The sequence below is a fragment of the Agelaius phoeniceus genome, chromosome 1 (genome assembly GCF_051311805.1).
Source record: "Agelaius phoeniceus isolate bAgePho1 chromosome 1, bAgePho1.hap1, whole genome shotgun sequence".
NCBI classification, from domain to species: Eukaryota; Metazoa; Chordata; class Aves; order Passeriformes; family Icteridae; genus Agelaius; species Agelaius phoeniceus.
Genome location: NC_135265.1, coordinates 101125754 through 101147441, shown reverse-complemented (window position 1 = coordinate 101147441; position 21688 = coordinate 101125754). Strand labels below are relative to the sequence as shown.

The window sequence follows — 21688 nt, the reverse complement described above, 5'->3', positions numbered from 1 at the left end:
TTTGATTTGTCTTTGGATGGCACAGGGCGGTTCCTGAACAGACCATCCAAGGAAGCAACCCCAGCACCACCCACACAAGAGCCAAAGGTGGTGCCCCTTCTCCCCTAAACCTCCTGGGTGGGGACTCCCCTGCCTGGTGGTAGGGAGGGTGAAGAATGCCCTGTAGGCACTGCTGGACTCACTAGGAGATAAATGATGGAAGGCCAACAGCATTGTTGGCCCTTCCATTGTTAGCCCTCCTGCCAAAAAGCAAAACACACAATAGGCCTGGGGAAAGGAAAAAGGGGGGCACCACCAGACACCCTCTATGGCAGGGGATGGAATGTGTTTTCACATCAAAAATTGTTTTCTGGTGGTTTTTGTTTGCTTGCTTTTTTTTCTCCCCTAGTAATATAGGCCAAATTTCTTTAGGCCTCAGAAATGTAACTCTCTGGTCCATTTTGAAAGTAATTTATGTAGCCAATCACGATCTAGGAAGCCTAAACCAGCTGTTATTTAAAGTCAGGCACATGTGAGTTGTTCATACATATTGCTGAGTTGCTCATATGTTGATTCAAGTCTTCTTGAAATACCAAAGAAATTTTAGGTGAATCAAGAAGACAACCCATCATAGTACTTGTTTTCAAGGTTTCTTCAGTAGGAAATGTGATTTACCACCATTCTTTCCTCTAGAGAAAAAAAAAAACAGTGGGTTTTTGCAACTTGCAAGCACCAAAGAATAACAATAAAAAAGAATAAAATTAGAAAACAGTCCAATCTATAAAATTCATTTGATCAATCAAGTTCAATTTATCATTCTTGCACTTACAGTAATGAATCCATGTGAATAAATGGATTATAATAATTTAAGGAAAAGACAATGAAACATTGAAATGTTTCAACTCAAATGTTGAAACATTTGAGTTCCAACAAACAGATATCAAGAAAAATCCTTGTTCCAAAATTGAAACCAGAATCTGTTAGCAGACATAGACCAAAAATGGATTAGTTTGTTTAAACTGTTTTAGTGATCTGTTTGGACAACAGAAACATTTGCAGGTGACGAATAATCACACACTGTCAGAAACAAGATAAAATTATTTAGGATAAACAAGTCAGAAGCAACAAAGAGACTAAATCTTATAAATATGAACATGACAGAAGAAATCAATGGACAATTCTTTGAAACAAAACTTAGATATATTTTTAAAAAATGGATAGTATTTTACAATCTCTAGGTTCACAGAACACTTAAACATTTTGAAGATGATTTCAATGATATTTAAAAAGGCTTGTGTGAGTTATAGCCTGCGGTTAAGGATTTATTAGAGAGTCAGACCAGACACGCTGGGGGAGTGTCATTTCTCTGTGTTTTCAGGCAGCAAGTACAGTGAACAGTACCTGAAAATTAAATGATTGTGCTTGGTTTCTTTTGAGATTTTCTCTAAGCTTTCATTACAACAGGCAAATGAAAGAAGGCAAAGTCTTGATTTGATTACTTGATTGTTGTGTTGGGCTTCCCTGACCAGCCTTAGGAAGGGGGAGACAAAAAACCCCACTGTAGGATAATATGAAATGTGCCTTTATTTACATATAAGATTATGTCTCATGAAACAAGGAATTAAGCAGACCACAAATTACATGCAAACCTCAGCAGCCATGTAACCATATGCTGTCTGCTTCCTAACCAGCTCTCCTTGGCCAAGAGTGATGACAGAAACCTGAATTTTCCTCTATCCAGGAAATGTTCTCCCTGGGATTATAATTTTTTACACTGAGTTTAAAAGAAGGCTAAAATGGATTTGCAGAATCATTATATGTTTGCTTTTTGCTGGCTATTATGTTGATAATATCGTGGGAGACATATTACATAATGAGTAAAAGTAACAGAGATGTGCTCATTTCACTGGACTTCAGATGTTGAATTCAAACCTGAGAACTAATAAATCAGTCTTTTGCTGTGCTTGCATCCCATGTATCACTGTGTTATGTAAACTAAGGAGTTTACAAAGACCTGGTGGAGCTCCTGCCTCCCACTGGTCTGAGATAGACATAATCTAAAAGTAATAATCCCCATGAAATTCTATGTTAAATGCTTCAGTTTCCTCTTCTCTCCCTGCCCACCTCCCAGTTCCTCCCTTCCCCCAAAATGTGCAAATTGTTTCTGAAATAACAACTTCAAAGCAGCAATGCACACAGCTTTGAGGTAAGAACTCAAGTGTTAAGAGTGGCAATGACTGATCTTTTGAGCCGCATTCAGCACTGCATTGAAATGAAGCTGCTTTTCAGCTATTTTTCTATTAATGGAAGTGGTAATGACTGCCCTGGTCCCCAGCTGTTATCTGTGTACCTCTCAGGTAACTCAGTACAGGCGGCTACCACTTGCTCCTTCTATTCTACCAGAAGGAAAAAGCAGTGTAAAAGGAGACCCCAGGAGCCCCTTCTCTCCTCTTCAGGAGAACAGCAGGCAGATGTGTGGAGCTGGGCACTGTGACACACCAACTACACTGGCTTGGTGCCAGCAAAAGTCTTCTCAGGATTCTGCATCCTCTCCATCGCAGGCAGCACGAATAATAGAAACCTGCACCCGTCCTTTAGCACTTAGCAGGAAACACTTCTCTTTTTCAGCTGGTTTGTGGGGTTTTTGTGACAGCAATTCCATCAAGCAGAGTGCAATGAAAGCAGTGAGAAAGCAAGTGTGTGCAAGCAGTGATGAAAGCACAGTACAGCCTCTCTGCCTCTAAAAGAATGAAAAAAGTAAAAGCACGCAAAGCAACAGCATCCAAAATTACTGCTTATCTGCTTACTATTAATATCCCAACCCATCTAATTCACTTTACTGCTCATCTGGTGTCTCACATCTACCTAACTGGAATGTTTTAATCATCCTGAATTTACTTCTAAGGACACTTTATCAGATCACTCAGTCACGCCATATGATGCTACTTGCTGAGAACCACATGACTTGCAAAAACAAAACCAATCACATTTGGGAGATGGATAAAGAAACCAGGAAGAGTTCTTCGGTGGTCAGTCAAAACCAGCAAATCCAAGTACAGTACAGATTTTTAAAGCTACTTCTTTGAAATAAAAATATTATGGTTATGAGTTAATGGATTACAAAATATTGTTTGGATTTAAACAAATGAGGATGTCTCAGAATTCTTAGAAATGAAAGGCAAAAGAAGCAGACAGACACACATAGAAAGACAGATCTGAACATTTCCCTTTAGCTGGTCACTGGCATATTCAGTTTTATATTTTTAAAACTAGAACTTTTGGCACATTGAAAGTAGCAGTACTTTTTGAAAACATAAGTTTGCCTGTTTATGCTTCTATCTGAGGCCCTGGGGACCCTGCAGCTTTCAGTGGAGTAAAATATGATGCCGTGTACATATGTAATCTGAATCCCAGCAGACAGCTGTAGTAGCTGCACCACACACCACGAAGTGTAAGGTTTCACAAAAAGGCTTGATCTGCATTAACAGCTTGTCACCTCCTCTGACAGCAGAGCCTGTTCCTTCCACCCCTGCTCATCAGCTGCCCTCCTCAGCCAGCTCTCTGATCATCTGATCAGATAGTAGGCAGCTTTCAATCACTAAAAGAGCAGAAGAACAACCTGGTAAAAAATATTGAAAGTATTTGTTCCTGGGTTACGGGAGTTTAACACAGTCCTCCTGTGAATAAATGAGCAGGACTGACACAGCGAAGGGGCAGAATCACATGCTTAGAGGGGAGCCTGGGGAGGAAGGGAGCAGTGAGAGTCCCTCCTCCCTTCTCAACAGTGGCAAGCTGTTTCCTTGGCTCAGTCAGAACAGGGAGCCATGTCACTTGTGAACTGTGTTCCCATATTACATAAATGCTGTATTTTTTAGGTGATAGTAATAAAAAAACTTCTGTGTGGTCTTTCTAGTTCACAATATGCCAGCATTTCAGTCAGATGATGCCTTTCTGTGGGGAAAATAACCAGATGAGGCTAAAGTATGCATGGAAAAACTGAGGATGTGAACTGTGCTGAAGTCCTAGATGAGATGTTTCTATCTGTAACTCAGAGGAAGGAGGGGAGGTGGTACATGGATTTATTTGGAGACATTTTTGAGAGTCACCTAGGGGAAATTAGATAAGAGATAGCTACCTCCTCTGCCAACAAACCTTTAAGGGTGATGTTGAATATTTCCAACATCAATGATGGAAATTTTGGGCCCGATCATCCTGGAATGTTAGTGTATAATGAGGAAGGAACAAATTATTTTCTGGCTACTAAGCTATCTGACATTGCAGTATCCAAAGGGCAGCAGGTTCATATAGCTGCTGCATGTCCTAACTAATGGCTCACCAGAGGAAACCTGGAAACTTATATTAGATAGTTGATGAAGGGTTACCTTTTGGATCCTCTGTACCAGCTATTACCAGCAAACCTTATTTTTCTAACAAGTAAAGAAGGAAGGTTTAGCCTTTTTGTTGGTGAATGTCTTGGATTTCATACCTCACAAAGCTTTTGCCATAAAGACACTGTAGAACTGACAGTTTCTTTCTAGATCAATAAACATAGGTATATTTCATGTAATCTAGAAAGGTAGATGAGTTCAAAGCTAGTTTTAGGATCCTGGTGAGAAATGAAGTACTGCAAAAGATGGTCTAGTGAAAAAGTGAGTGCAAACACACAGAAGTCAGATTTATCAAGAAATAAATCAGACTTGAAGGTGATGCTCAACTCTGCAATCATTTTAAGAGTCTGGAATTGATCTGTATCACCTTATTTTGTTTATTAATTTAAGCAGAATTGCAGCATTCTGGTGAATACACTCTGTATTTCAGGTGAAATGCAGATGTTTCCTGGACCTAGGCATCCTTTTATGGCAAGGGAAATGTAAGTATTAATAACTAATCTATCTAAATTTTTTATTTTCACTGACCATATCTTGGAAGAATCCCTTCAAGTTTCTTTCTTAGATGGGAATTCAACAAACAGATGGAACAAATTTCACAATAAGCACAACAACCACGTCAGGTGGTGCAGCACATTTTACCTGACAAGTCAAAACTGTAAGACATGCTAAGTGGCCGTATTGCTGTAAAAAAAAGAAACAAACACAACAAGAAAAGAAAATGATTCAGCTCTTAGAAAAGCAGAAGGATAACAAAACCAAAATATTAACTCCACTTGAGACATTTTGGACTCTCTTGCTTAAATCCAAAATGTGTCAGACATACAACTGCTTTACTGTAGTAAAGTTTAAAGTCTGAAAACTACAGTAGCGTGAATGGGACTTGCAAACAGAGCAATTATATTACTAGTAAATTAAGATTTTTGGAATTCAATAAATCAAATATCAAAACAAGAGACAAATATCTAAAAAATCTAATACTCTAAAATAAAATCACCACAAAAGAGCAACAGGAAAAAGGGAAAGAGAGAGAGAGAGAGAGAGAGAGAGGAGAGAAAGAGCTGGAAAAAAATTGAAAGCATAAAGCCACATTTCACACAAGTTTCAGTGACCTGAAATAAAGATATTTTTAATTTTTTTAAGCATAATCTCCAATGATTATAATTAAACTAATAAAGAGAGACACCCAAGCTAAGCTTGTGCAGTAGAGCAATCCTCCTTAAAGGGGATGGAAAAAAAGGCCAAACAAAATCTGATTTGTGCTGATTCCTGTTGTTTTTAAAAACCTTAGGAGGTCCACTTAGCCTTTAAAATATATCCATAATATTATTCTCTTCTTCCTCTGCCTCTGATGATTTTATTGTTAGATAAGAAAGTGGTCAGATGTTCTTCATTTCTGGAAAGACCTGTCCATATTTCCAATTAAACAGTGTATTCAGGGAGCAGACCCTCAAAATATTCTTCAACTGAAAACAAAATTTCAGTGCACTAATCCAGATAAGCAGGCCAAGCCCAATGGCAAGAATGTGCAAAAATGCATCAAAATTGAAATCAGCTTATGTGTTTTACTTGACAGGTGATCATCCTGCAAGCTGGTTGAAAGAGTCTGTCAAACACATATACCACTGCCCTAAAAGATGTTTATAAAAAGGTTGTACTGGGACAAGTTTTGCTCATGAGAATAATTTAAAGTGCTGCATGCAGTAGGTGGCTGACTCAGAGCTAAATTTGGGAGTCAGGGAAGTTTTTCTGTATTCATTAACTAGAAATTATGCATAGGTAATAGCTACAGTAACAGTATCAGAATTTCTGTCCATACTTAGCATAAAGGCACAATACTTAAAGCAGAAGGGTGTTTATCACCTGATGCTGAGACATTGATAAAACCTGCACATGAAACAAAGTTTTCTCCAAGCTCTATTAGCTCCACGTGCCTGAGTCACAAACCCATGGTTTTAATTAAAAGCACATGTACCTCAAGGCTGTGCTTGTCTCCATGGCTTACACTGATGATTTTAGGGGGTCATTTGAAAGCTCACTCCAACTCCTCTACTCAAACCTCTCCCTTTGTGAGCACAGTTCAACCCCATTCCCACAGAAGGTTTAGACTGAGACTGGCCAGGGTAGAGAAGATCTTACCTGTACCATGTGTGGTGCAGAGAGAGGGACAAAGCCTGTGGCTGCTGGGGAATACATGCCATAGGTACAGCCTTAACACAGAGGAGGAACTGCAAGAGTACAGCCCCTATTCACCCCAACAGCCAACTGTAGTTGGGCTCTTGACTGTATAAACTGAGCAAAAAGGAGTTTGGGACATGTGAAACATGTCTGGGACATGTGAAACACACCTTATGCTCCTGAATACATCACTGGAATGTGATATTTTCTTTCTCCTTTTTAATAGCAACAAATATTTCTGTCCAGATGGTGCAAGTGTCCCACATGGTGTTTCTACTTAGATTTATAATCCTTAAACCTCATTACCTTACATGTTGTTACACTAAATTACATTCAGTGGTCATTTAAACTGTATGGCAGATCTATTTATGGTGCCATACTGAATGCCACTAACATTACTCTGTTCCCAAACTGCACAAGCACATTCTTTTTTAAAAGGAACTTAAGGTGTAACAGTCATTCCAACTGTGAGAAAGAATGAAACCTCATATGTCAACATAAGGAAAATTATCTTAAAGGCCTTTGGTCTTTTTAGTTCTTCATGCCAGCAACTAATATATACTTGGAAAAAAGTTTGCACCCACTTTTACACCTCCATTAATGTGGCATTTAATCCAGTCAATTCACTGGACTTAAGAGGAATTATCCCAGTTCCAAAACACAAAAATTTAATGCTCTAACAAAAAGGGAAGAATTAGTGGAAGACAGGTATCCCTCATTGGAGGCAATGCCTTGAAATCAGTCCAGAAGTCCTAACCAGTAGTGGTTCAAAATTTAACATCAGTTTTAGAAATTGTTTACTAACTGGGTTTGATTCCATTTATATCAGTTAGAAATTGCAAAGATTTATTAGATTAGGTTTGCTGCCCCTGAGACAACACAGTAGTTCCCAGACAGACAACATATAAAACACTGAAACTGAATTTTTGAAAGAAAAGTAAGGAATCATGCCACATTTCTACAAGCTTCCTACATTTGGAAAAAAGTCTAGGCCTGTAAGAAATGTTAATTGATACAGCAAACATAAACTAAATCCAAACCAGAAACTGGAAGGCCCAAAAAATCCAATATTTGAAGCATTGTTCTTTTACAAACGCATGCAAGCATTCCCCAAACTCCATCAAGCACTTCAAAAACAATGCAACAAAGCAAGACTGATGGAATTGGTTTTCTCCAGAAACAACGGGTTGTCACAATCCACTTGAATCCGGACCAGTGCCTTTGGGCACATGTGGCAAGTACAAATATCTTTCAAAAAGCAGTGACATGTGAGTATGTACGTGGATTTTTGACAGTTTTCAGCCATAAGATTCTACATTTGCTCTTTAAAAATTTAGCTACTTCGGTTTTTCTGATACAGATTAATACAGTACACTGAAAGCAATCTAAGTCACTATGTAAGCCTGTATTTGTCATGCTTTTGCCATCAGAACCACTGAACTAATAATGCAAACGGGTGACTGCTGCATCGCATAGTATTTGCATCATTTCATAGTGGTTTGCTGAAAATACACTGCAGGAATGAAATGCTTTGCAGTGCAAGTCTGAATTATTTTCCCATGAAAAGACCTACAAACATGTTGTCCATAATTTGGAAAAGGAAGCAAAGACTTAGATACAAAATAAACGCAACAGATTCAGTAAACAAAATAAAAGCCGATTTAAAATTAAATAAGTTGATGATGCTAAAAACAGGAAGAAAAGAGAATAAGTTAATTAAAAATCAACATGTAAAGAATACTTTCAGATAGCCAAGGTATACTGCACTAGAGACAAGCAATACCTGTTCCATTCTCAGCAAATCTAACATAAACTTTCACGTGCAACAAGCAAAACAATACCATTCCATTTATCTAATACACTAAAAACTTGAATGGAATCAAGCTGAACCATTCCGTTTCATATTTTAAAATATAACTAAGCACAAAGATTGCACAGCCCTAGAAAAGCCTGTAGGCTATTTCTTTTTCTGAAGGATTAATTTTATCTTTGGTGACATCTGCACAGATGTGGCTAACATTGCTGCTTCCTTTGTGGGAAGTGTTCTGTGGATGCTGCAGGTAAAAATTGGCCAGGTGCTTACCCAGCCTGCTCCGCCTTATCTCATCAGGGGAGACTGGACGTAACTTCCTCTCTGCCTTGATCTCCTCCAGGATCCTTTCATGGAGGCTGCGGGGCCGTGGCGGGGTTGGTTTCAGTTTCCTTGCCGAGGCCTTGGGATACAGAGATAATCATATTTACATTGAAAAGTGCATCCTTGAAAGAAGATTTCACACTTTTTTGGAAAAAAAATGTGGAATGCTGCGATATGATTTTGCATGCACTCAATTTCAAACCTCAGCATAAATTGAAAGAGGGTTTTATGCATCATGGTTCCCTAGGGATAAAGGCCTGCTGGCAATAACAGCTGTTAATTGGGATGTGTAACACACTACACACTGTTCTTTTAAGGGATCCTGTTCTATGTACAAAAGACAGTATTTCTGAAAGCCATGGCAGAAAATATGATGTTTAGGTATTTGCTATTACCAAACATGCTTTGAAAAGCCACTGTTTTGTAAGGAATGAAGGCCACAGGATTACGTACAGGATTTAATGGAGGTCGCGATCGGATGAAATCCAGGATTATTTCATGGGCACTCTTTTTTAATCGAGGTGGGATGTCACCGTTGACCTGGAAAGGAGAAAGTGAAATATATATTGCTGTGTTTCACATTTATATTTATATTTCACATTTATGCAGATGAGATCAAAACTCACAACAACCCTGACAGAGCTGCAGTGTTCTGACACCTGCACCAGACATAAACCCCCATCAGTCCTGAGTGGAGCAACAATCCATATGCAGAGCACAGGCAAGCAAAAAAAAAAGTACTTAGCAGCTTTTCAGTTTTGCTGATGGCTGCAAAATAACTCCAACTGCAGCAGCTTTAAGCAGCAATATTGAGGATTTTGAAGTAATGAAATCAAGCATCAAGGCTGCAATTGTGTCTGTGGGAGAAGTAGGTTTCCTCACTGTAAATCAGATATTTCTGTAGCAGAGGGGCTGGGTGAGGACTGTTTGTTTTTTTTGTTTGGTTTTCTCCAGAAACACTTAGACATTTAGATGTAAGACCATATACAAGACATCACAGGAAAGAATCATCAGTTCACTATATGTACAGGATTTAAAGAAAGCAATGGAAGTTTTCATATCATATGAAGAATGTATAAATTGTAAGCTGGGAATAAGTGTATGGATTTGCTTAAAAAGACTCCCACCTGTCAGGTTCAGTTGTCACAGAGCACAGTGCCCAAGCATGCTGTCAGGGACAAGAGATCATCCTATGTCATATATATCATTCTGCTACCTCCTCTTACTGCACAGTAGCTGGCCATCAGCCCTGTCCTCCAATTTGACAGAAATTTCCATGACACTGCATTGCTTAGACCAAGTATTCCATATTTCAGACGTCTTTTTTCTTTTTTAAGGGTCAGTTGTTTTATTTTTTGGTTTTTTTTGTGGGACTCTATTCATACAAACTCTGTAGCCAGAAAACCTGTGTAAAGACCCATGTCTGGTTTGACAAATAACATGCTCTTTTGCTAACCAGGACAACTGCTGCTATCACAAAAAGGGGTTTACATGCCCATAAGGTCACCTGAATATGATCCCTAATTGAACTTCACCAATGCCATGCAGCTTCCATACAAGCTCTGCTCACCTCAGGCATGCCCCATGTCCAGGCTGAAGCTGAGTGACAGCCTCCTTGAGAAGATTCATCCCTTGCCCTCTAAGAAATCAGATACAGAGTCCCTCCTGGGGAACATTTAATTGCTTTCCTGAGGACTCTATCTGGAGATATCCTAACCCAGACACGCTCCAAACTCTATTTGTTCCACCCTCCTTAGTTTCCTTAGAGTGAATTTCATGTTGCTTGGCAAAGAATTCCAAGCTGCTAAACTCTGCAACATGCATCATCTTCTTAAAAATAGTGCAGAAAAATTAAAATGGAAAAGGTTTATACTAAACCATGATTTGACATTTCCTGATGAGGAGAATACTATTTTAAGGGATGTGATTGATTTCTTCTGTTCAAAGACTGAGCAGTTTTTTGAGGCCAGCATGCCCTGGAAGATGGTTAATGAAATGAGAAGTGTCTCTTCCCTGAGCTACTGTTCATCAGATGTCAAAGTTGATGGCTGAAGTTGAGAATTATTACCATCAGAACAGCCGTTTTGTAAACTGATAATCTCTGTTGGAGCCTCGGGGAACAACCCTCTGTGTGACAATAGTCAATAAATAATACATGGCTCTGAGCCTTTCACCTCAGGGCACTCTAGGCCCTGACTTAATGCCACCAGGGTATAATTAGTATCAGTATTACCATCTGATTGGAAAAAGAGAAATGTAGGATTTGCTTAAGTGATTTTCCACAGGATACACGGGGAGCTGGTGGCCAAGCAAGTGGATGCTTTGCAGCCAAGAAGCCAAGAGCAGCAGCATCAGTGGCAGAACCCACCTTTTCATACTTGGCACCCAAAGTACTGACATGAAAGATACTGCAGGGAAACTTTTATCCTCTCTGTTCAGACTAGATTTATTTAGATTTATTTATTTACTCAAACTAATTCTCTCTGTAGTGAGCAACTTCAAATGCATCCTTTACTTTTACTTAATTAAAATTCATGGCTCTTGATTAAAGTCTCAATCAAAGACATTGCACAGATGCAGCCATGATACCCAGGCTGCAGGGGAAAAAAACCCACCAAAACACAAGGAAAAAGTTTGTTGTTTTTTTTTTTTTCCTCTCCACATAATAGGCTGGCCCCAACTACAAACCAGTATTTGAAATAAAGTAGAACTACCCTAAGCCTTCATGTGTGTAAAACAGTTTTTGTACAGCAGTATGCATTAGAACAGACAGCATGAAAAAAGCTTAACCAATTATTATAAAAATCAAACAGAAATGTAGAGATCTAAACAGCTAATGCACAGAAAAAATTAGCATGTCATTATCTACCAACAACCTGCTACCATCACATTCTAATATACAAACATGGATTTGCAATTTAAAAAATAACGGCAAATGGTATTTAATTACCTCTGGTTGAAGCTCAAAGCTTTAAAAATGGTGACCCCAAGCAAGAAGTACATTGCTGATAACTTTCACAAAAAATAACATCACCTGTCATTGATACTCAATTATCTTAGTCATTTATCTGTTCAGCTATAAAAGTTGTCAGCAATAAGTAGGAGTGCTATCTTTAAATAACAGTCAATGGGAAACTGATATTGTTGTACTATCTAGAAATTTTCATTTAAAAGAAAATTGCATGGGCACTGAAACAGAGGGGACATACTACATCATTTCCAGAAGAGCACACAATAAAGTTCAGTGGTGAATTAAATTATTTTAAGTAGATATCTATTTACCAGCTGTGCTCTGGTATTTCCCATCATGAGGTACTATACTCACACTGCTGTTCCTGCACATCTATTGCAGAAACAAGTTTATGATACCACAGGGTAACCACAGAGTCCCTCCTCTGAATACCCCTAAAGCATAAGTAGGAACTGCAAAGCTCTCTGCTCTACCTAGGATGACTCCTACACTTCTGTAGAAACATGTGATGAAGGTGTAAAATGAAAAGCACAGTTCCCCTGCTGAAAGCAACTCACCACAACCAAGTCAGACTTGTGTGTAGGGAGACAACAAACTCTACAATGTCCAGCTGAATAAAGTGGTCAAAGTCCTTTGCACAGCAAAGCTCACATTCTCTATGTCCTGCTTGAAGCATATGAGCTCATGCTTATGAAAATACTGTCTGTGCACAGCTGTAACTGCAATTAACCTAAGTACTCTAAGATGATAAATACTGCAAAGAAGTAAATGAAAAAAAAAAAAACGAAAAAAAAAAAAACACCCATGCCACAGGATTCTCAGCTTAGATATTCAAATTACTGGATATTTTTGATAATAATGGCTTCAAACTGCATGTTTAAATTCCCCTTCTGCAGCATGGCCAATACCACTGCATGACAGGTACTTGTGAAAAGCTTGAATATGATGACAAGAGTGCTCTTACCTACACAGAGTGTAACTGTTATGTAACATAATGCTGAGTTTGGATAGGGCATAAAAGTACCTGACAGGCATGTACTGAGCAGGTAACACAAGAGATATCAGCTACTGTTCAATAAGCACTGCTCAAGAAATACAGTGAATGGTGCATATCTGGGAGGAAGGTGGAGACAGGCAGAAAGCAGAGCTAATTGTGAAGCACAATTTAACTGAAATTAAAAACTGTAGCTCAACACATACAAATAATAAAGAAAAATTAAACCTAAAAGAGTCATTTAATTCTTACATTTCTTCATTTCCAGGTGTTGACTCTAGCAATGACCACAGCTTTTAGCTTTTGTGGGAGTGGGTGCTTCATAGGTGAGGAAAGCTATTAAATCTCTCTAAGGTAGATACTTAAAGTTTATAAAATTCCAGAATGAAAGCTATCTTGCTTCCACAACAATTGCAGCAATGAGGACTCTTGCCTCAGGATAGAAAGATGACAAATCTGAAATTATTTTCAGATGTACTGAAATAGAAATGCCAACGTCACCGAAACAAATGAAACCAGTTATTTACCAAAAGCCCAGAATTTGACATTTTACATCTTCAAAACATTTTGAATATTTGCACTATAACAATGGGTGAGAACAGGAAGCTCCAGTTACTGCTGTCTGTTAGCACAACAGCCTGATACACTAAAATATGGCCTAACAGGAACATCTGTTCCTTCTTTAATTTCTATGCAGAACACTGAGCAGTCAGCAACAGATCAAGCTACTCTTTTAAACACAGCATCACATTAACAAAAAGAACAGTAAAGATTTCATGTTGCATTTCATTTATTTAAAGAAATTACTTATTACTTTGGAAATTTACTTAACCTCTTGGTATCACTAGTAGGATACATGTCCTCACAAGCTAACAAGTCTAAAACTACCACCCATAAATTTTAAGCAAAATTACTTTTAATACAAATTTTGCTGAGCTATTTTGAATAATAGAAAGAAATATAATCCATCTTTCCTAGACTTCCTTAAAATTCAGATTTGGGATCCTTTTCTCCTCTTCTCAAGAACCACAAAGCTTTCTGCTGATGGGAATCCATACAATCAACTTCAACCTGATATAGCCAGATAGAAGATGCATCTATGCAATCTAACTAAACTTGTAATTCTGTGTGAATCCTTCAGGTTCCACATGTTCCATGTCAAGCTGCACTCTCATTGTTGAACATACTTTGCACAATCTTCAAGCAGACCCTGCAGCAGAATCCAAGTTACTGAACTTAAGGTTTCCAGTAAGAAAGAAGTGATTTTTCTAACACAATGTCATCAGCACTTGTCAGACTAAGCCAGCAATTGCATCACAGCCAGCCCTACAGGTACTGTACCTGCAGCTGATTGCAATCACATTTATTTCCAGAGTTCACTTTGGACAATCAGTCTAGAAGACAAGATAGCATGCCAAAAATAGCTGCTTCCAGGGATTTTGTACAGAGCCAGAGTCTGGATAAGCAGAACAGCAGCTGTGCCCCCAAGATGTACCACATAATGAAGGAAATCTCTTCTGAAGAGGCAGGAGCTTGCTTAGCAGCAGCTGAATTAAAAGCTGGTCTGACAAAAGCAAAATTAGATGACCCAGGGCTTCCCATTCAAACAAAACTACTGTTCTGATTGCATACAGTAATTGAGGTCCTGAGGGGACTGGTCCTCTTTTGCAGAGGGTAGTAGGAACACTTAGCACAGTTCTCTGAATTGTTAGGGGAAAGACAGACAACATCATTACCTGGGTATGCATTTACCCAATTGATTTAACATTTAAGCAACATCTGCAGCAGAAAATAAATACAATCGGATAGTCTAAATCCAGATCTCGATTAGGAAAGTATTTTCAGCTCAAGCATAAAAAGCATTTATACTACACACTTTCTGCCTCTCTCATCTGTCTCCCTCATCCCCACCTTCCCCTCTGATTTTTTTTTTTTTGTGGAATCACAGCTCTGTGGGAAGATTTGTCAGGAAAGTAAATATATCTGAATACTGAATATTCTAAGAACCACAGCTCTGTCACTGTGTGAAGATTTGTCAGGAAAGTAAATACATCTGAATACTGAATATTCTAAGACAATGCTTCCATTGTAACTAATGCCAGGTGAAGATAAGTAAGTGTAAGGTATAAATATTGATGTTGACCAAATACACGCCCTTGACAAAGGGATTTACAATGTCCTACCAGGGATAAGACACCCTTTAGATCAGTTGCTAGATGATCAGGAAGAAGATATTAATATTGAAAAAAAAATATAACCCAAAAGGACAGAAAGAACAGGGACACACCAGTAAATGTATTCTGATAAAAAGAGTGCCTCAAGCACCTTTATGAGGATCTAGGGAGAGGAGACCCATGAACATTCTCTAGTTTGCCATGGCATAGTCTCGATTTGAAAGCAACAAGGAAATATGTTGAAAATAACTGAGCTCAACTTCTACAAATGGAAGATTTTTTTTTTTAACATAGACTATTCCTTGAAAATTTGTAACAGATCACGGTAAAGTAAGTTTACAAACATTGTGATACAGGCAGTTTTCAACCACTGTAGGTTTTCCTTTCCCATCACAGTATCATTCATGGCAGCACTTCACGTTCTGGAACTCCAAAAACTATGTTGCAGCTCAAGATAAATGTACTGACAATAAGAAAAGTCTAAAACAATTTCTCATTGGAAAGCATGACAGGACTTCTGAGATAACCCTTAAAGTGATCACAAACCCAACACAAGTGATTTGTTCAAGCTTATGATAGGTGATAGGTATGCATGTCTTTCAGACTTTTAAATGCCTGCCACATGGAAAACAAAGTACACTACATGTGTTGGTTTCATGTTCTCTCCCTCAATGCTCTGCACAAATTAATGATGCCATATAAACCCCATGAACATTAGTATCTATAAGAAATAATAATTTCAAGATTCTCAGAAGAAAAAAAAAAAGACAGAAAGAAGATAAAAAAAGGAAAATAACATTTCAGGTTTGAAAAACTCCAGTAATTCTCTTGACTTACCATGACCTTCCTTAAGGTATAACGTTTGGACCTGATGTCATCCATCAGCATTTCATAGGGTGTGAGCTGATATTCTATGGGCAGTGGGTTGTACTGACGCTCCTGGACTTTCTTCAGTTTAACCCCATTCCGTAAATCTCTCATCACCTGCACCCAAAAACGGGCCTGAAGACCAAAGACACAGAAATTTTACTTCATGCCTTACCCATCAATACCACTTCACATTAAACCAAAGTTTCCTTCCGGGACACCACCAAATATTTAAAGCTGTACTATTTTAACACATCAACCAAGTTCCATTTTATTTTACATAAGCTTATTTTTAACACTCATGAACATAACAAAACTTTGTTGCAACTCAGCAGGACTGCTGGGTCCCACCTCAAGTATGGAAGAGGATCTGAAATTCTCATACCTTACATCTAAATTCCTACTTCAAGTATACTGCAATCACATAATCAAAGTTTTTCGACTTAGCTATAGCTAATACTGTGTGAATTAAAGCAGTGATTGAATCTGAAACTTTGTTACCAAGGACTCTCCTGTAAAATTTCCTCAAAAGTTGTTCTTCAAATAGAAATTTTCGAATGGACTCCCAAGTCCTAAGATCTTGCACTAGAAAAACTCAACTTATTTTGCTCTGCCTGTAAGAGCACCTCACACTAACACCTCCCTCTCATTTTCTGTGCAGCAGAATGGCTGGAGAGAAGAAAGAACAGGGGGTGGATTGAAGATTGGAAATTAAAATCAGGTAGTTTGAAGAACCTTGAAATATTTGTCTATGAACTGGCAAGAACGGTACCTAGAAAATAAATAAAGTTACTTCCTGCTTAAGAGTTTCGCTGCTGCCTTTTTCTTTCATCTCTAGAGAAATTCAGCTGGTGGCTCTGTCTACTGCCTGACTGCCCTTCTGAAGGGCAGTCAGCATGGTACCTGTCTAAATGTCCAGTCTGCAAACTGCAAAAGCTTCCCCATGAAAACAGCCTAAGGAAAAATATATTGCTTGGATACTTGTACTGTTTCATCTGTCTGCAAAGGGAAGTTGGGATTTCATTTAGTTCTAACTTGTAGTGGGTTACTATTAATACATATACTTAAAAAACCCCAGAGACTGATTTGAGCACAGTATCATGGAATGGTTTGGGTAGAAAATACCTTAAAGCTCATCTAGTTCCAGCCCTCCTGCACTGGGCAGGGACCTTTCACTAGGTTGCTGAAACCTGCTCCTGTGCCTCACCACTTCCATTATAAAGAATTTCTCCTAATATCTAATCTAAACCTCTTTCAGTGTAAAGCCATTCCATCTTGTCCTGTCACTAAATGTCCATATTAAAAGTCCCTTTCCAGCTCCCTCAGAGCCTTGCTTCAGGTACTGGAAAGCTGCTCTAAGGTCTCCCTGGAGCCTTCTCTTCTCTGGGCTGAACAATCCCAGGTCTCAACCTGTTTCCATAGGAGAGGTGCTTCAGCCCTCTGAGCATTTTTTTGGTGTCCCCTGGACTCAATCCAACAGGTCCACATCATTCTTATGTTAGGAGCTACAGAGATGGACACTCTTTCAGGTGGAGTCTCATGAGGGCAGAGGTAATAATGCCTTAGTTAAGCTTTATAAAGAAAAATAAACTGCCAGTAGTGACGCTGAATCACTATTTCATTGTTGTCTTACCCAGTCAGCATTTTTCAGTTCATCAAGATCCGTACTGGAATCATCACTTGCCTCTTTGTCCATTTCCTGAATCTTCTTCAGGTTCTGGCAATGAAAAGGAAATGAGTGAATAAATGAAGAGTGGCATTAACTCTCAAGTAAAATTGAAGCTTAATTTTTAATCTCTTGTATCATGTTGTTTGGGTATTCTACTGAATATTTCATGACTTGAATAGCAAGACTGTAAAAGTAACTTGAAACACTATTTGAATATATTTCTCTTCCTTGGAAAGTTAACCTTAAATGCTGGGAACAAATGTTAAGTTTTGAGTATGAAAGTACTTCAGCTATTAACATGCTGGAGATAAAACTACACATTAAAATGTTTATCTCCCTCAATTTTTATATGCACAGAAAAAAAAATCTTAACCACCTGTCAGGTCTGTTAAGCTACAACACAGAAAATATTACTAGCTTGATAAGGATCCATTCATACCAAAATGAATGCTTGCTGAATTCAAGGCAGCTCATTCTTGTAGAAGGAGAAATAAACTAGGAGAAACATTGAATAGTGCCAGAATTGTATATATATACATATATTTATATATATAAAATAATTAATTAGCCGGTATAATATGCATATAGATTCTGAAATATCCATAATAAAATCATTTATTATGGATATTTCAGCAGGAAGAGAAACTGTTCTTTAAAAGATGAAAACTGCTGCTTATTAACAAGATCAGATCATGCAAATATGGAAAAGATGGAGTGCAAAGGGGCAAAAAAAACCTTTCGTACCAACAAGAATATGAAAAACAATTAAAAGTTACAGCAGACCATAGAACAGGCAAGCTTAAACACAGAAGGCTGTGGCTTTACACAAATTTTCTTATACACATCAACACTTCTTTATTCAAAAGGCTTTTTCTTTTTTTGTTTACTTTTGTATTGAAATGTTTTGGAATCAGCAGTACAAGCAATTTTTCAGTAATCTACTTCACTTTTATGGAGAGTTTTCCAGGAAATCTTTAACAATGTTTAATTAGATCAATTTTCTAAGTACTCACTAATATATCTGAAATTGATATTTAAGTCCTCTACTAAAAACCTTTTTTATTTTTATGAGACAAAAGCAACAGGTCAGAGATCTGACAGATGTCTCTACCAGAAGTATTTCCATCTTTTAAGCACTTATGCTCTTCTTTTAATGGAACTGAACAATCAGTCTCAATTCAGCTTCTGAGCTTTCCAGAAAAAATAAAAATAAGCATACTCTTAAAGACTCTTTTTTTCCTGGAGGTAGTTCCTAAACTGCCAACATTTCAGTGTAAGAAATGGAAGCACTGGAAGAGTGCTTAACTTGCACATTCAAGAGTGCAAGCATCTACCAAACCTGGCTGCAGACATAGGACATGTGAGTCAGCTACCACAGAGGTTTTGGAAAGAGACCAGATGGGTTCTTTATTGTCTTATTTATGTAAGTAGCACAATTGCTTTAGTATCAAAGAAGAAATATTACCATTGCCCTATCAAAATAAAATACATCATTTACAAGGAGACTCTAAAAAAGCATAAATCACCCACACTTGGCAAAAGCAGATCCATCATGGGACAATGTGGGAACATTTTGGCATGACTTGCAGCATCACAACAGGATACCCAACTGGGAAAGAATGTCTTTATGGAAACTTCTGCTGGCCCTGGCACTGTGGTCAGTCTGACACACAGGCAATTGCCCTTTCCAAGGGAAAAACAGAAACATGGAAAGAATGGGTAATGTAAAGGCCCTGCTCATGTCTACTCTGCTATCCAGGATTTCCTCTTTTCTGTATCATGCAGTTGGAGTCATCATTTCAAATGCAGTTAAATGAACTGTAAATTACTTTCCTTCTTGCAAACTGCTAACATCTACTGGTAAACTGTAAAATAAAACATCGAATACTTTTTCTCTTATCTCTTTGTAATCAAAAAGATAACTTCAGTAAATGGGCCTACAACTGTCAGATCTGCTCCTCCTTCCCATATTGGAAGGTAAACTTTAATATTTTTAAAAATTAATGTGTTCCAGCTGCTTAACTGATACCTCAGCTATTCAACAAGACTGGTAACAATAACCCACCTCAGCAACCAGGTTCCCTACCATACAGTTTATAGGGCTGGTTTATGCCCAAAGGCTGATGCTTTAGACTGACATAAATATTTCATGAAGCTAGAAGAGATTACAACCTGGTTTTCTTAACAGCAGAAAATAAGAAGGGGAAAAAACCCACCCTGAGCAGCTGAAAGATCTTCCAAATAAGGCAACCATCTAATTAGTTTCTCTGGAACATAGCTAGAGGGGCAGCTCCTACCCAAAAAAGCACAGGTGTAAGTGATGCTGGCTACCATGCACCAGAGAGCTGCAGGAGCAAAACCTGCCAGCCAAGAGATGAAGTGTCTCCAAGTGCAGTTTTATGATACAAATGAGCTGGTACAAGCACAGGCTGCTGCCAAAGCTGGGCTTCTTTCACTCCCCATCCCTGTGCTGAGTGCTTGGCTGCAGCCCTGCAACCACAGACACCCACTTTCTAGGGAGAGTTCATTCCCTTCCCTAGCACCTGGCTCTGGCATTTAAATGCACCATACAATCAGTAGGGAAGAGTAGGAGATAAAGGAATTTCCATCATTATAGAACTAGCAAAGCTTTGGAAGAAACCAGCAAGTGCTCTATGCTTGCAGGAAGTGTTTAGGAAGGCTTCTTTAGCTCTTCTGCACCTGTCAGGTGCTGCTTGGGAAGGAATAAATTCACTGTGACAAGTGATTATATTTAAACTTGTAGACTAAATGGAACATTAGGGTTTCCCTCCAGCATCCTCAGCCAGCATCAGTGGGTTTCTGCCTCTGTTTCAACCATAAATAATAGAAACCAACATATTTAAAATATAATAGATCCTTTGTCAGAATTCAGCTGTGTTCCAAAGCCTGCAAGTAACCTCAGCTGCTGCTGCTGTAGCCACTTGCACTTACCCTTGGGACAATGGCTTAAGAAAAGCTATTACAGTACAATAAATACATGGCCTAAATGGATTTCCATTCCAGAAAGCAGAAACATCTTAAAAGGGTTTTTCTAAATGATCCCAGAACCTCAGACCCAATTTACCTATTACAGCCTGGGCATTCATTCAGGCAATAAGGGCTGGATGTGTAGGAAATTACTGCTTCAAGAGCTTTCACCTTTTTAAAAAACCTTCACAGCATTTGGCCATTTTTTAGAAGACTGCATTTTGTGGCAAAAGCCAGTAATAAAAATATCAAATGTCTTCAAACCTCTTGCTGTACTATTAAAAGCAGGCAGCTGATTTGCTGCTGCTGTGTGGCCCACATTTGAGATGTGCTCTTCTGTGCTCAGTGACAGATGGGAATTTATGTAAGACTCTTGTCAGCACAGTGTCAAAGACTCCCTTCCATAAAATGCTTTCTAAAAACATGATGCTTTAAAGAATGTGGTATTCTAGGGAATCCAGACCTGGACTTTGACTTTCACCAACTGCAGAGCACAGTCTGCAGCTCCCAGTTCATACTGTAAATTAGGAGTCATTTTTTAACTGATTAAATTGATTTTTACACTGCTATCTCTGTAACTAGTAAAACATTCTTGCACATCTAGGTTCAATTTAAAAATACATAACATTCACACATGGGAAAAACTCCTTTTATATACCTTCAGTTATCCAACATGGGTTTAAATTCCAAGGTCTTAGGCAGTAGCATTACTCTAGGTCTTTGAAAAGACCCAAACCCCATTTAATTCAAACTGGGAATAGAATCAGTTAAATCAGTCCCTGAAAACCTTGAGTGATAGAAGACAAAGTTCTTAATGTACAGAGATATGGGCTGATGCCCTTTGCTCAGCTCTGGAGGGGGCAATAATCATCATGCTGCTCAACATAACTGTGCAAGGAGAGGCACAAAAAGCCCAAACCAAGGGCATGTAACACTGATTGAGTGACAGCAGCTGCATCACACAAGAAAACCAAACCCTCCCCTGCCCAAGACAAACCAGCAGTATTTTCCTTTATTAAAGGTCCTAAATTGAAGGATCAAACTGATCAGAATGGAGCCACAAGCCTGATGAAAACACAGCTGCAAAGGTGGAGTCACTAGAGACTTGGAAGTGTAGGCAAAAGTGAAGTTATGAGCTGAAAAGTTTGTGAACTGATTTATTTCTACAGCTGTGCTCTCTGAAAATCCAGGCAGCAGATTATTTGACAACTTAATACAGTCACAAGACTTTTGAGCACAACTTGGCTAATGACTCTATTTCCAAAATAAGTTAGCCATTAACATTGTTTAGGTACCTATTAACTACCTCCATTATCATATTTTGTACAAATAATACAGCAGTATAG

The 21688-nt window shown here is 38.4% G+C and overlaps 1 protein-coding gene across 5 annotated transcripts in view; it reads right to left on the bottom strand.

Moving 5' to 3' along the window:
- Positions 1–21688, bottom strand: part of SPIRE1 (spire type actin nucleation factor 1) — a 126016-nt gene that overhangs the window by 21090 nt on the left and 83238 nt on the right. For 3 of the 5 annotated variants that reach the window (XM_077183961.1, XM_077183951.1, XM_077183976.1), the window contains exons 5-8: positions 17319–17402; positions 15656–15820; positions 9133–9219; positions 8629–8758 (exon numbers count right to left, since the gene is read on the bottom strand). In XM_077183961.1, the coding sequence (XP_077040076.1) occupies positions 8629–8758; positions 9133–9219; positions 15656–15820; positions 17319–17402 (466 nt within the window). Of the gene's footprint in view, positions 1–5009; positions 5052–8628; positions 8759–9132; positions 9220–15655; positions 15821–17318; positions 17403–21688 lie in introns of all 5 variants that reach the window. The other 2 variants (XM_054644600.2, XM_077183971.1) reach the window with 1 other exon arrangement.